The following is a 16642-nucleotide window of genomic DNA, read 5'->3' on the forward strand; positions in this document are numbered from 1 at the left end:
AGGACTCTTCCCCCCCCCCCATACCTGGAATGAAACATTTTTGGGTCTAAAGTCAGGGCTCTCCCCCCACCCATACCTGGAATAAAATGTTTTTGGGTCTAAACACAGGTCTGTCTTGCTGGCTGGCTGGCTGGCTCCCTCCCTGGTCTTCTGAAAAGTCCCATGAGATGCCATTTCCCTCCTCTCTCCCCAGAGGAGGAGGGGAAGGGGGGAGGAGCCCTCAGCCAATGTAGGAAAGTCTTGCTTTTTTTCCTCTTGAAGCAGGAAATAGGAGAGGCTGGGGAAAAGGAGCTGCAATATTACAAACAGGAACCAGGAAGCAGCACAGAGTCAGCTACTCTTGGGTGGGATTGTAGCCCTGCATGGCCGGATGCAGCCCACGGGATGTATCTTTGACACCCCTGTCTTAGTGTATGTTTTGTTTCTATCAAAGAAGCAAAACACATTGGTTTTGTTGGAATCTAGTTTTGCTAAGGTTATTTATCTGTACATAATGACCACCGAGTGCTTTATATTTGCAAAGCTCACTTGGTTTAACTCGTGACGTTAGTTGCACATGTAACAGCAGCATTCCTTAGACAAGTACTGAATGTTGGAAGGATGAGCTGCAAAGAAGTATTGGAATACAGAAGTACATTTCAGAAAACCTTGGGAGAACTATTTCAGCAATATCAAGTGGGACTCAGGAAGGGTGAGATTTGTGTGGGGGAAATGTTCCCTTTTAGATTAGCCAGCTCAGAAATAGAAGATCTTGAGAACAGTTTTGTAAACTGATTCTGCAGTATGCATGCTTGAAAAGCGAGTATCTTTTTGCGTGTGAGGGAGGGAGCCCTGCAGTCTGCAGATTTTTCCAGGAGGAGACATAAAGCTGCAGGTCTTACCAGTTGGCACTGCAAATGTGTAAATTGTATTCAAATGAGTTGTGTGCAGCTGGGAGAGTAATTTCCTTCAGGCTGCTATTGAGTAGGCTGCCTCAAAGAGATTCAGCTAGCCAAGAACATTTTGTACTGGTGAGGGGAAGAGTATCTTTAAAAATAAAGCAAAACTGTGAAAGTAATCTCTATCTTTAAGGTTGGCTGGATATTCACAGATCTGGTCTCTGAGGACACACGAAAGGGGACTGTCCGATACAGTCGAAACAAGGTGAGAAGCAAACAGTTTGGGTCATTTTCAGTTTATTTGGAATTTATATTACATCATACATGCTGATTTTGCCAAATAAAATCTTTCTAGAAAGAACATTATATGACGTTAAGCCATGTTGTTGAGGTTGGGGGTGGGTTTTGTTGTTGTAACTGGAATAATTCATGAGCCCATGGGGAATTTTGTGGGACTGTAAATTGCTTGTGACATTGACAAAGTTTTTGCATGAATGGAATGTGGAGTGGTTTGAAATTTGTCTAGACACCTAAATATGTGGCAGAGTGATTAACAGCTTTCTCTTTCCTTAAATAGAATTTCCTTAATTTTTTGTGTTTTTTTAAAGCATCCAGCAATGGTAATGCCATAAAATCTTTGTAATTTGTTTTGCTATCCAGCTAAATGTATCAGATAGCTTTTCCATATATGTACCTTCTTTCAGTTGAAGCCTCATCTTCCATGGCCAAAGAAAGCAGGCTGTCACTCTGCATGCAGTTGGTTTCCATCTAAGACATAGCCGCTTCTCATCATGTTTCTCTTAGCCTTTTGGAGGATATCCTAATCTCGTTTTTCCCCTGTCCTTGTATTCCTTATTTTTGGTCTCTTTTACACTTGTTGCTGTTTCCCAAGCCATGTACAGTTTTATTGTGATCTCCAACTAGCTCCTATTCTGTTGCCAAAAATGAATAGAATAGTTTGTCTTTTCACCCGCTTCTCCTGTGATGAAATTGAGAGACAAAGCCTGAACATCAAACAAACAGTAAAACTAAAGAAGAGAAGAAGAGGAGATTGTTTATACCCCGCCCTTCACTTGGAGTCTCAGAGCGGCTTACAAACTCCTTTCCCTTCTCCTCCCCACAACAGACACCCTGTGAGGTGGGTGGGGCTGAGAGAACTCTGACAGAAACTGCTCTTTTTCAAGGACAGCTGTGCCAGAGCTTGTGACTGACCCAAGACCACATCAGCAGGTGCAAGTGGAGGAGTGGGGAATCAAACCCAGTTCTCCCAGATTAGAGTCTGGACATTTAACCACTACACCAAACTGGCTCTTCATGTAATTTCCAAGCATTGACTTGTATTACCAAGGAAGGACCCATTGGTGAAATTAACCTTTCTGGGAAAGTCATTGGTTGGGCTGCAGCCCTCTTTTTGCCAGCTGCTATTTTTAATATCTGCCCAGTAAGAGTCAGTGGTCAGCATGAAGCCCCACACTAGATGTAGCATTCAAGACCCTGTTTCCCAGCTAGATTTTTGCTAGATCCTAGGCAATCAAAACTTTCATAAAACTTAACGTGGATTTGCAAACCATGATTTGGATGTAACCCTGGTTACCACAAAGAACTTTCAGTAGTCATGGCTTTGGAGATAGATCAGCAACCAAATGAAGAGGCTTGAATTTATTTTTCTCTAACTTAGTTTTCCTGGTATGCTAGGAATTACTTGCTGAAACAAAAACTCTACACAAAACGCAGGTGTACAGCCTATGAATAAAGGCATTCAGACCCCCTTAAACTGGTGCTTCCACTATTCTGTAAGATAAAGACACATAGCTGCCTGCATGTGGAGTTGTAACATATGTAATCTGATTGTGAAAATACGACTGAGTCATGTAGATTGCCTATGTCTCTAGGCTTTGGTAATTTCCCACCATGATGGTGAATTGTAAAGCTACTTTCTGAAATGAAGCCTTGATACTGGCTTCCATGGTGCAGCCCAGGGCAATGAATCCATCATTTTGCCTTTCATGTTCATCTTCTTCTCCCTCCTGCCTGCTTTTTTTAGGACACCTATTTCCTTAGTGCAGAAGAGTGCATCACAGCTGGGCATTTTCAGAATCAGCACCCAAACATATGCCGCCTGTCTCCAGATGGTCACTTCGGATCCAAGTTTGTAACTGTTGTGGCAACAGGTAAAGAGAGAGAGAGAGCGCAGCAAAGTTTTTCAGGTTTCAAATCAGTCAAGTAAAGTAGTCTGTCTTTTGCCTTCTGTTCTGATTGCTGCTTTATACCTTTTTGAATGTAGCAAAATCAGTGTCTCCTTTCAGACATAACATTCCCAATTCTCCAAACTATCGTTTGGAATTCAGAAACGTACCATGGCCTTGCATGCTGCTTCTTCCCGTTTCCCCTTCCTAGTTTGTGTAACTGTAATCTGTTACAATGTATAATCATGTGAACTATCTTTCAACCAGAAAGTGCCTCCAAATTATATTTGAAATCTTGGTTTGAAGCGGGTTTGCATACCATGGTTTAGTGGTAACCCTGGTTACCACAAAGCACAGTTCGCCTTTTCTGGATGTCATGGCAAACCAGATGAAGAAGGCAGACTCCACATGTGAAAGGATGGGGTAGGGATGTGAACCTGTGACCTAGTCCCTTTTCTATAAACAATGAATTGAAGGATTGGTAATACAAGGTCTGAATTGAGTCTATAAAAGCTAAAGCAGTCAATTAAAAATCTCTGAAACTTTAACAGCGTCTGTCTTGAACTGCTTACAATCTGGTTTTACTAGATGAAAGTGCTAAGTGGTTGCACATTTGCTGTTAGGGCTTGTTAATGATAATTGATGATAAGCTACAAAGGTTGACCATCAAGTCAGCAGCTGGAGCAAATTTTTAGCCTCTGTGAAGGCAAGATTCCACCATTCATATAGTTAAGGGGAAAACAGAGCAGTAAACAAAAGCTGAGCAACCCTCTGTATTAAAGTGAGACAGTAGGTTGCATTCCATAATCCATCAGTGGAAGGCACTGGCAGAACTTTCTTGTGTTCCCTTCTCTTCAGCAGTGTTTTCCCACTCCTTGGAAATTTTATTCCTGGGGTTGCGGGACCCATGTGATCTAAAAGCCATGTAGTTTAGGTGGCTGCGATGGAGAGGGGTAAAGGGAATGCAATTGTCCTCTCTTTTGTCAGTGGACCTCTGCTGATGGAAGAGACAAAGTGATTTCATCCCTTTCCCTTCATCACTGCAGCCTCCCAGTCTGAGTCTATGTTGTTCATAATACAACTGTGTTATGTGGATGGGAGATGTGGCATAGAAGGTAGAGATCTGATAACAATTACAAGAAGAAGGTAGAAGGGCAATGGAAGAAAGAGTCCCTGAAATATGCTCATAATGCACGTTTTCCTCTTAGATCCAATTCACAGAACCCTTTTCCTTTGATGAAATGAGGGTTACATGATAGAGTCTGAAACCATTCTGAACAGAGTCACTAGATTGCTGATCTGCCAGTAACTAAGAGGGGGGATAATCACTCAGCTTTTCAAGCAACTGGTGTACTATAATTTCATTACTCATTGCATCACCTACGTTTTGCTATACAAAAATGTGTTGTGTGAATTTCTCCAAGAAATATCTCAAAGGATCAAGTGAATATGTGCATTTATTTTTAGTTTGTAAAACCAAAAGAGCGTTTCTTCCTCCTCCCTTTCTGAGATTTTCTGTTGGTGAGAGTATCCAGAGGTTTTAGTAGAATTGTTACACATGGCATGCACATGGTCTCATAAATACTTGCTGTGGAAGCAGTCAATCTCTACCTTTGTTCCTCAGAAGCTTCTTTCTCTGGTTTAGGGGTCTATTACAACGAGGAATAAAATGTGAATGTGGAGCATTTTATTTAAAATATGTAGTCCCTAGGCTTTCTTTCCCTGGGAAAACCAAGGCATAGATATGTTCTTAAAGGTTTTAAAATAGCTTTTCTGTAAACCACTTGTGTGAATGGTATCACCTTATGGTTTCCTCCTGAATACCTTAAAAATTAGACCAAATGATACAATTGTTCAACTGACGGAGAAGACAGAGATAGACAGGTTGAATTTGTGTGTGTGTGTAAAATTTTGTGTGCTTTTGCAGAGCTGTGTGTATCTGAGAATAGAAACTGTTTTTTGGAACGTCTGTTACAGATAATACCCTCTCCCCCTGGTTAAACCAGGGCCAGATATTTGGGCTCCATAATGTCTGTAAAATAAATGTGTATGCATGATTTGTAATATTAAATTTTCATATATGTGTCTCATCAGCTCCAGTCTTCATAAATGCCACCCCCCTTTCCTATTTACATATGCTCAGTTTTCTTTGACATTGTGTCTCTGTCTCATGTGTAACTGGCTGATGCTTAAATTGCTCAAATTGAAAGCACTGTGATTGTGTCACCTGTGCAAAGAGCAGCTGCAGGTAGTCACTCATAATTTGTGTCACGCTTGTCCCTATCTATCCATTGCTGACAGAGATGCTCTATATTTGCGCACAGCTGACCTTGTTGCTAGACTAGCCTAAATTAAATGAATTTGGAATAGTAAACACAATCCTCCTGCTTGATGCAATGAGGTAAATGCAGGGCAAATTTAAGTGGACGTTTGGGTTTGAGAACTGACTTTTGGGGATAGGGAGATTATTTTTTTTCCATGCTGAGCTGTGAAAATATTGCTGAAGAGTATTATGATGGCAAAATGTAGAACCTGGCTTAGCTTGTGTCAGGGTGACGCACTGCCAGTGGGCTCCATGCATTTTGAGTTTTTCTGATTCTCTAAGCTTTCCGTTAGAGATTTTGGCTTTCATAGTTGCAGAGAGACTTTAGAAAACAGGAGATCTGGAAAAAATATAACTGTTCAAATCTTAATTAGTGCATCTGGAGTATTAGTTAATAGATAGCAAACTCCAGTGTATACTGAAAACTACTGCTTTTGATGTGCATTTAATCTGGAAAAATATTGAGGAAATTAAAATCCTGTAATCCTGTATACATATATCAATCAGCCTTCTTATTTATGTTGTGTGCCATACGTGTGTTGCTGCTGAAACAGTTGTAAACTTAGCCTGGGTTGGATCCTGCGATCCGTCAATGGAAGGTGCTGACGGTTGCATATCTTTCCTGCATCCCCACCATCCATCTTTTCTGACAGTGGAGTTCCACTGACAGAAGAGGGGAGGAGAAGGCAGTTTCATCCCCTCCTCTCTGCACTTCCCAACCTACATGGTGATTAAATTGAACAAATCCTGCAACCCCATGATTAAACTTCTTTGGTCTGGAAAGGGCTTCTGAGGGGAGGGGAATATGGGATACAAGAAGGGGGCCCCGTGATACTCGTGGGGGGGGGGAGCTCCACGCGGAGGAGGAGGAAGCAGCTGCAGGTAAGCCTTCTCCCCCCTCCCCCAGCACCAACGGGGAGGCCCACACGGCTTCTAGCTGCTGGGCCCACTAAGCCTTCTCCCTTGCCCCCCCGGCACCAATGGCGAGGCCTGCGCGGCTCCCAGCTGTCGGGCCTGCCAAGCTTTCTCCCCCCCCCCCCCCAAAGGGGGAGGGGGACAGCACTCTAATACAACAGTCAAACTAACTCAAATTAAATTACAACCACAAGCATAAATGAAATATATAAAATGAATATCAAATAGAGCATGCATGTAAAACCTGTTAAGTCCTGTAACAAATTTACATCTATTCATCTTTCACTAGGAGCTTTCTAGTCTAGTCTAGGATTTGTTCAATTTGGCAAGTTTAGCTGTAACCTTGGGGCACCTACTTTCCAGAAGGTTCTTCAGCAATTGCATCTTTTGACTAGTTGAGGATAGAGTAGTTGTAGAGAGTGGGAGAATATCATGAAAGTGGCTATATGCCCTGCAGTCATATATAACATGCATTAAGGTTTCAATTCCGTCATTGCAGCAGCGACATAGATGATCAGCAAGGTTTTTAAAAAAAAATTAAACCTCCCCTCTGTAACCGCTGAAGGGAGGGCATCCCACCTCATGAGGGTAAACGTTCTCCTTAACTCATGATTTTCTAGATAAAAAAGATAGGGCATAGGCATATACAATGGTTCTAAGAGGGCTCGCCATTTGCAGGAGTTACTAAGATTATTATTATTACATTCTAAGATACTCCTGTCTAGCTATGTCCTGGATTCTGTGTCTCACTAACTCTCTTGCTTTGTCATATGTGAGAGAGCTAAGAAATTGTTTTGAGAGGACAAGTTGAGAAAGTTGGGGGAACGAGCTCCTGGGGGAGATCCGGGCCCTGCGGGACCTTGCGCAATTCCGCAGGTCCTGCAAGACGGAGCTCTTCTGCCAGGCTTATAAGTAGGAGCCACCGCCGCCACTACCCCACCACCGCGGTAGTGTGTCATCGACTGCCCCCACTAAAGGAGGGTAAGCATTGCCTGGCAGGAGTTTACAGACAGGGTGTTGGAGACCGCGCTATCGAGATAGCTGGCCGCCAAAATTGGAGTGGTTGTTCCCATCATGGAAGAATTGACATAGGAAGATTACAGCACCGTGATGTAGTATGGATTTTATTGTGGTTTTAAATGTTATTATTCTGTTATATTGTATTTTATATCTCGGCTTTGCCGCATGTGAGCCACCCTGAGCCTTTGGGAGGTCGGGATACAAATCAAAACATAAATAAAATAAAATGTATCCCATAAAATAACTCTAGAGACTGTGTCGAAGGCTGATTTAAGGTCAAGAAAGGCCGCATAAAGGGATATACTTGACTTAGATGAATATTTGGTGATCAGGTGGTCCAAAACCATACAATGATCTAATGTGCTGCGACCTTTTCTAAATCCAGCTTGTTCGTCCACCATACAGAAATCATTTTCTAACCAGCCCCTTAATTTCTATAATAGATGATTTGCGTAAAGTTTGCTCACTATGCTGAGCAGGCTTATGGGTCTGTAATTATTAGGGTCTTCTGGGGGTTGCCCCAAATGTGCAGGAAAATCTCTGCCCCCAGGTGCCCCAGATGTGCGGATTTAGATATCCTCACACAGGGGGCGCCTTGGCTATTAATATATAGATATCTGTGATCCTTGTGTCTGTGGGTCACGGGCTCCATCTCCCTGCTTCGATTTTTAAACAAACCCCTGAAGCAAAGCAGATTGTTAACCAAAGTTTGCAAATGTTTGTATGTGGATGAGATTTTTAAAGTAGTATTCAGTGGCATTATTAGGCAAGACAAGGGCAATTGAAATGTAGCTAAGTCTCAACCATACCATGAAGATATAACATTTTTTAAAAAACGTGCAGTCTGTTAAAAATAGGCTAGCACTTTACATACCTACTCTACTGCCCTTATTAGGCTGTTCTATGTATTTTTTTAAATTTCTCATACTAGACCTCAATATAAAAATAGCAAGGAAGCAGTTTGATAGCTGCTGCTCAGTGCTGCATGAATAGAAGAACCCAGTTAGCCACTATAAAACCATGTAAGCAAGAAAATTCATTATATCCAGAGATTTATGACAGAAAAACAAAGAGTCTATCTAGATGTCCCCTGAGGAAGGTATTGTAGTTGCCACCATTTGAAGTTTTGAAAGCCAAGACAGAATCTAGCAAAGAGTCTGCTGTGTCTGAGCTAGAACCTCTGGGTTTGATGTAGAGATTCCTGAAGAAATGATCTGCTTTTAGTTTATAAGTGCCGTGACGTTTGGAGCAACCTACAAGTGGTATACATCTGCTCTTTCCCTCTTTCGTTGCTCAAAGATATTTTTTTCCCCAGGTGGTCCTGACAACCAAGTCCACTTTGAAGGCTACCAAGTATCCAATCAGTGCATGGCCCTAGTACGTGATGAGTGCCTGCTGCCATGCCGTGATGTTCCAGAGCTTGGCTATGCAAAAGAATCCAGCAGTGAGCAGTATGTGCCTGATGTGTTCTATAAGGCAAGTATTGATAACTTGCTTCTTTGTTTGCATGTGGCTCTTGCCTCTTTCTGAAAATAGCAGTGATATGAAGATGCTTTTCTCTCTGTGCTGCTTCTCTCTGGGAATGAAGTAACTCTTGCAAGCTCTACCCATTGTTAAGGACAGGAGGTTCCTTCTGCCCTGAAGGAAAGTGTAATTTTGGAGAGTTCTAGAGTAGGTTTATCACTATAAGTCTCTTATCCCCTTTCTAATCTCAGCACAGGCAGCAGTCTTTCTGGCTATTTCTCTCCTCTTGCCGGCTTTGGAAAGTATCTATGTGACTTACAGTGCACAAGAGTAAGATGTAATCACTGTGGCATATCCCATGCATACAACGAATAGTTGGCCTTCATTGTTCGTGATGATTCACTTCTGGGTTGAACTAATTCTGGAGTGTCACTCAAACTGAGATTCCCAAGTGATACAGTAGAAGAAGAAGAGATTGGCTTTATACCCCGCCCTTCACTTGGAGTCTCAAAGCGGCTTACAAACTCCTTTCCCTTCCCCTCCCCACAACAGACACCCTGTGAGGTGGGTAGGGCTGAGAGAACTCTGACACAAACTGCTCTTTTTTCAAGGACAGCTGTGCCAGAGCTTGTGACTGACCCAAGGCCACATCAGCAGGTGCAAGTGGAGGAGTGGGGAATCAAACCCGGTTCTCCCAGATTAGAGTCCGCGCACTTAACCACTACACCAAACTGGTTCTTCTGCAGATTTTCCAGCATCTCTCTCAAGTCTTTGAGAAACCCTTTGCGCACCTCAAGAGGGGTGTGTGTGTGTGATCAGAGTATCATAGTAAAAAGCTGCATGGCGGAAGAGCAGCTGGAGTGTGAATTCTTATATGCAAAACCTAGCAACAGTAGTATGTATGGAAACAAGGTGTTCATAAGTTATTGCAAAAGCTCCATGTCTGAGTTATTGCATAAGCTCCATTTCCTATTTCCCAAAGTGCTCCTATCATTCTCCAGGCTCTGCACAGCAACAGCATGAGCTCTGTGGTGAGCGGCTTTGTGCCTTCTAGCAAGTCTTCTGAATTAGTGATACTACTCCTGTTTGGCTGCGGCTGCTACCCCTCAGTTGACTTTTATTCCCTTGCTAATGTCTGGTGTGTCTTCTGCCCAATTATGTTTAGGTGAGATGTTCATTGAAGCAAAATGATGCAGTAATAAAAGCTGCAGGTTTCTGACAGCCAGTGAGAATGGCTTTTGTTGTGTGGAATATACTTACAAAGCTGCCTGGTGAGCAGTGTCAGTTGCTACAGAATATAAAGCAACAAAATGGAAAACAAGGATTAAGTCAGCCCCAGGGGGGGTGGTAAGGAGAAGAGAGGTTGTAAGAGCAAAATATGCAAGATAAGGCATCAGTATATCCAGATTCCAGCAAGGAGTCTGAGTTCTGTTTTGCTATCAGCATTTTTCTTGTTATTGAAAACTTTCAAGTTGTATGCTTTGTATGTTACGGTTTGTGGAGCTGAAAATTGGAGGGTTTTTTTCCTCCACTGTTCAACTTTTTTCACTTTCTAAACCATAAAAGTTTGAAATAGGAAAGGTAAAACTTTATTTGACATTTCTATGCCATTTTTGTACAAATGGTTTCAAAGCAGCTTACAATTAAAACATGTAACATAAAGGTATAGCGGTAATTCAGATTTGGAGAAAAATAATGTTATCACTGTGATAGTAATAACTCCCAAGGCACACGCAAGACATAGCCAACAAAATATAGACAGTGGGGTCAAACTAATTTTTCTCCAGGTTGGTTTCCCTTGAGCTCTGATGGGCTGTCAGCCCACCCTCAGCTTTCTGCCTGAAAGTCTCCTAAAATAAAGCCATGGCACAAAATAGATATCCTCCCCCCTTGTCTTTTCTGCTGAGGCAGGTCCTATTGCCCAGCTGGGGCAATTTCTCTCCATGCCTGATATCACTTTCAAGCCTAATTTGAGGATGGGCAACTGTTCAAACCTGCTCATCCATTTCTTGATGGACTTAGTTGCTCCAAGAGTAGGCTGATCTCAGGTATTACTTATGCTTGAGGTGGGGTGGGGTGGGGCTGATGTTGGAGATAGTGTAGTCCCCTGCCCTGTGCTGTCTTTCTTGGAGGCAAACGTGTTTTCCTTCAAAACAGCATTTTCCTCCTGTCTTTCAGCAGAGAGTACAGGGGCATAAGTGTTTCAAATACATTTACCTGCTGTAGTTAGCATTTGCCACTTGCATCGTACCTTGCCTTTGGGTAGCTAATACTCACCGCCCCTATCTACAGCTGAGGTGGCTAACTTCCAGAATGAGAAGAGTAAAAGTCCAGTAGCATCTTAAAGATTAACAAAACTTGTGGTGAGGTATGAGCTTTCGTGAGTCATTGCTCTTCAGGTATCTGGATATCTGAAGAAGTGATCAGTGACTCAGAAAAGCTCATACCTTACCACAATTTTTAAAATTTTTAATCCATTTAAAGGCATGGGATATTTATTTTGCAAGTAGTATCTACACATGCACTTTGTAGTCCACACCATCATGATGCAGCATAAAGTCACTATTTGACAATTTCCATAGGACAACAGCTTCCAACACAAAATACCACCATTTTGACAGTTACCAATTTTTATATTGTTACAGAATATCATGATTAAAGGCATATGTTAACTTGCACCACAGCAAATCTTGGTTGCCTGCAAACAGTTTAGGAACTATGTACAAAAAAGCTGCATATCAAAGTTAAACATTTGCAAATTTTAGAGTACTACAATCTTGTCTAGCCACTTAAACTTGGGCAAATTCTTCTGGAATCAATGGATATGGTGTTCTTTTGGACAATTCTGCTTTACTGGAGCATGTGTCTTTTGAAGAGCATGGCACCTTATCTGCTGTATTGCAGAATGCTGTTCTTCAGACAGTGGCAAGGTCCCAATCCCAGCATGCTGCTGTATCTTCTGAACCAGCCTCAGCGTTTTATTGAGGGTAGCATTGATAGAACGCATTGACTCTTGCTGCTCGGCAGAAGTCCTGTCAAGCCGCTCACACAACATTTTGTAACATGAATTCATTACCAATAGCTGCTGTATGAGAGCCAGAGGATCTTCCTCTTGACATAATTCACCAGGGATCCCTTTCATCATTTCAAACTCCAGCATGCTCTGAATGCTGTCCATATCAGATTCGGCCACCTGGAACATCGCCTTGAGAGTGTTATCCACTGCCTCCATGTTGAATAATTGATGCTTACCACAAATTTTGTTAGTCTTTAAGGTGCTGCTGGACTCTTACTGTTTTCTACTGCTACAGACAGACTAACATGGCTGCCCATCTTGATCTATTTCCAGAATGAGATTCAGCAGACGTTTCAACTGTCAGTCTCGTTTGTGTGTACTTGTGTGGGATGTAGCCATCACTAGTGTATTATATGTAGAAGTGTGTACACATGGTACATGATTCATTGTGACAGCATGTTTCTGGAGCTCTCCATTCTTGTGACTGTCCGTGTAAGCTTTCAGTTATGGCTTGCAGCTCAAAATAACATGGTTTCTCCAACATTCTCTATTTTTGAATATAAGAATACTTCCTAATTTAAGTAGTCAGCACCATCCAATTAAGTTGATGGGCAGTAGATTCAAGATGAACAAAAGGAAATACTTCTTTACATAATGAGTGATTGAAATGTGGAATTCTCTGCCAGCGAGTGTAGCAATGGCCACAAGCACAGACAGCTTTAAAAAGGGATTAGACAGATGAATAGAGGATAGGTCTAGAGGAAAACATTGGCTACTAGCCAATGGTGACTAGAAGGGGACCTCCACATTCAGAAGCAGCCAACCTCTGAATTCCACTACCAGAAGGCAACACCTTGGCCTCTATGCTCTATTGGCCCTTCATAGTAACTGGTTGGCCACTGTGTGAGACAGGATGCTGGACAAGATGGACCACTGGTCAGAACCAGCAGGGCTTTTCTTATATTTGCCTGAATCAATCACCTCATTGGTGTAGTGGTTTGGTGTAGTGGCTAAGTGTGCAGACTCCAATCTGGGATAACCAGGTTTGATTCCTCACTCCTCCACTTGCAGCTGCTGGATGACCTTGGGCAAGCCATAGTTCTGTCAGAGGTGTTCCTGAACCTCCTGAAAAGAGCAGTTTCTGTCAGAGCTCTCTCAGCCCCACCTACCTCACAGGGTGTCTGTTGTGGGGAGGGGAAAGGAAAGGAGTTTGTAAGCTGCTCTGAGACTCCGAGTGAAGGGTGGGGTATAAATCCAATCTCTTCTTCTTCTCTTCTTATACCTGGCCTCTTTGGCTGTTGTTTTTGCTGCTGTCTATGTGGTTTTCCAGGGAAATCTTGTAGTTTCTGTATTCTAAAGAGTTTTTGTGGTACATTGGGAGTGGAATGTATTATGAGTGTTTAGCATTTGAGTGTTCTCCTTTGCTTCTTAATGTTTCTGATTTTACATGTTGCTAAAAGCTGTGGAATGCCATTGAGCCAGATAGCATGATAGTTCCAGTAGTTTTTTCCTTTGCAAATCACTAGATCCCATCATGCTGTGCTCCAGGTCTTAGTCATTCTGTGCATTTCAGGCTTTCTTCACTCCTCCATTTGCTTTTATGGCATTGTAAAGACAGTGGCAAGTTCAGTTAAGTCTGCTCTTATGAGCAATTTGTATCTCAGTACATGTGAAGGACCTGGCTTTAGACACTGGTATAAAATCTAAATTGGGTTTTTAGATAGGTGCAGTTGTTGCTGAAGAGAACGCATTACATAGATTAGATGATTTATTGGAGCAAAGGCTTTCACAGTTTGGTCTCTTAAAATGTAATAGCCTTTTTGGTCAACTTATTACTCCAAACTGGCATAACTGTTTTGCTCCAGTAGAAGGAAGGATCTGCACTGGAGGGGTTTGGGGAGGAGTTGTATATTGGTAAGCACTTGGTTGAAAGCGCTTTTAGAAATGTTGGTTAGAACCCAAGAAGCCAATGTTTGTGTAATGTGGAGTACACTTACCTCTCAAGGTTAGCAGCAGTTTAAATTACAGCAGAAATTGTGTGGTCTAGCTGGGTAGGAGAACAGCTGCTCTTTTGGCTCCTGCAGTCAGAGAGAAGGTGATGTATGTAAAATTAGAGGCTTGAAGCAGCGTCTATACAAAAGCCTGCTCATTGCATAAGGTATGTGGTCCTAGTATGCCGTTTCTTTTTACTCTTGGAAAACAGTTTGAGAAATTTGTCTGAATTAGTACTGCTGTGCAAACAGGAGCCCGGCATTGAGATCAAAGCTACTCAGCTGTGAAAGACCGCTGACAGGAGTTGCTGGATGCATGAATTCAGTGACTGAAGAAGTGCTTAAAGTTGGTGTGGGTTTTTTTACGGCCTCTTCTCTCTTGAGCTGCCTTTGGTGTGGTGTGCATCAGTGTAAGTTTGTGGGACAATGCCAGAGACTGCTGTACTCATGACAGCCTGTTCCTGTCATTGCTGGTTCCCATGAGAACAAGTGTGATTCATCTGTGTCTTAAATATCACAAAAACAGGAAAACCAACAGCGCCAGTTTTGCCTCAACTTCCTGTAGCCAGGAATTTTTTTTCGGAGGCCTCTGGCATTGTAAGTCTTTTATGTCTTTACCACTCTCTTTATTTTGGCCTTTTAAAGACCAAATCAGCACTGGCTGCAAGGCTGCTAACTCCATCTGGGTGCTCAGTCCATGGTGTAAGAGAGTCCAGAGGCTTATCCTAAGGTGAAAAAAGAGGAGCATTTGGAACCAAATTATTCTGCTTAAATAGTTTTTTCTCACCCTAGGCATGGAACATAGGCAGGGAATTACTTCTCGTTTGAATACTTTTCTTGGTTAGAGGTGCCTGCTGGCTATTGCAATACTACAACCTTTGGATTAGTGTCATATCGCTGACACCTAACTCTAAGCAAACATCCCTCCTCTTTTCAGAAAACTTGGAGGTGCAGTGTTACATTAAGAGACCTTTCTTCCCATTTCAAGCACCTTTTGATAATTCTGTCTCTTGTAAAATTGAAATGTATCTGGCCCTTGTGAGACTGATTGTTTTTGAAAGAGAATTTTTGGACTTGATCAGGCCCTGTGTTCATGTATAGTACCTCTTTCAAGACTAGAAATGCTAGAAAAGAAAGATAACCCCTCTGATGGTCAAAGTGTCTATGAATTTCTGTTATTCCTTCTGGCAACATATCAATGGTAGCTATGATGCCACAGTCAGATGAAATCATTGAAAATGCACAAATTACTGAACTTTCTTGATAGTTGGCCTGTGTGTAGATTTGTAATCCGTGTTTATGGCAAGCAGTTCTGCAATTTTGCTTTTCAGGGGGTGTTACAGACGCCTCCTCTTCTTCCTGAAGCCATATCCATGCCAAGTCTGGCTTTCCATTATCTAGCTGTCATATTATTGGGCACCCTGTGGGCTCCAGGCTGCGGTGTGCTCTTGAAGTTGGTTGCTGCACTGCAGGACTCCAGCTCTGGACTTATTTCATGGATGTCTCAACATTCCATCAAACGTAGCACACCAGAAAATAATCCAAAGGGGATCTGAATTTTATGGATCCTTTGAAGCATTCAAAATAGCTGAGATTTAGTACTTTTGCAGGACTCTGTTCTCTTGTTGACTTTAGAAAAATACCTACGATCTTAGCACTGATGCAAAATGTCATCTTTTTGCAGTGAGGTATGTTTTTATTGATGTTCTAATGTCCAGGAAATTGCTTGGGGATGGTAAAGACTTCCTTGATTTCACTCGTGTTACAAAAGGACCTTTGCCTAGGAGGCTAACTGGGTAAGAGTTTTGCATTTGGCCTATTGCTTCATCCGCCTTTGGTATGCTGGTCTGAAGAACTGCCAGCTGCTCAGTTTTAGTTTGAGCACCAGGTCTCATTTACATAGTTGTATTCTGTGAAGTTACTCCAGTGGCAATACGTTTGCTGGTCCCAGTTGGGATTGCTAATATCCTCATCTTCTAAACGAATAATATTCATGGCATTGTAGATTTATGAGTGTTTAATATATAGCAGCTGTTTTATTTCTAGGTTATCTTTCCCCAACATTGTGGGCGCAGCTAACTTTCTGCAAAACTTCTCAGGAGCTTTTTTTTTTTTCAATGTCCACTTTTCCTTTGGGTTACGAAACATTTTCTACTTTCCAGTTTCAGCTAGCCTTCTACAGACTGTAGGGTTATTTAATTCTCTTTGCCATCTCTCTTCTCCCCTCCCTCTCCCCTTTCCTGATCCCAGTGTAAATTCTTTGTGGTTCTAGTTTTCCTGTTTTGTTTTTTTTTATAAGGAAAGTTGAAAATAGGTTCATACTTACTTCTGGTTAGACAGCTAAAATGGAGCTGTTTAGTCTTGTGTGTGTGTGTGAGAGAGAGAGAGAGAGAGAAAGAGAGAGAGAGAAAACTTTCAAGTGCAGTAAGAGAAATTAAATTAATGGTAAGGCAAACAAAATGAAATTTTCAGAAACCAACATATTGCTAAAAACACTTCTTTAAACATATCAGGGAGCAGCTAGGGAGGAGATTCAGCCATTAGATGACAAAAGAGAGAGAAGATTGCTGAGGGAAGGTAGGGAGTTTTCAAAAATGGTGAAGAAATTTTGCATCAGTCTTTGCTATGAAAGACGTGAGGAGGTTATCCATCTGCATGAGGACTGTTATTTTTTTGGGAGGGCATCTGAAGAATGAAGGCACCAAAATTAAATTCCAGAACTAGTTGACAGAGCTATCACTGTAGAAAACATCTACCTGAGGGTTTTTAATGTAATATTTGGTGCTCTTGTAACAATTATGTATAGCTTGTTACTAAAATTAGCCTTCCTACCAGAAGACATAGCAAAG

At 42.0% G+C, this 16642-nt stretch overlaps 1 protein-coding gene across 1 annotated transcript in view; it reads left to right on the plus strand.

Moving 5' to 3' along the window:
• NPLOC4 (NPL4 homolog, ubiquitin recognition factor) overlaps positions 1–16642 on the plus strand; it is a 71411-nt gene that overhangs the window by 25333 nt on the left and 29436 nt on the right. Inside the window, exons 10-12 of the mRNA XM_015408849.1 lie at positions 1072–1143; positions 2923–3049; positions 8638–8798. Of these exons, the coding sequence (XP_015264335.1) occupies positions 1072–1143; positions 2923–3049; positions 8638–8798 (360 nt within the window). The remainder of the gene's footprint in view (positions 1–1071; positions 1144–2922; positions 3050–8637; positions 8799–16642) is intronic.

Source organism: Gekko japonicus, unplaced genomic scaffold (genome assembly GCF_001447785.1).
Source record: "Gekko japonicus isolate JY-2015 unplaced genomic scaffold, Gekko_japonicus_V1.1 scaffold57, whole genome shotgun sequence".
NCBI lineage: Eukaryota > Metazoa > Chordata > Lepidosauria > Squamata > Gekkonidae > Gekko > Gekko japonicus.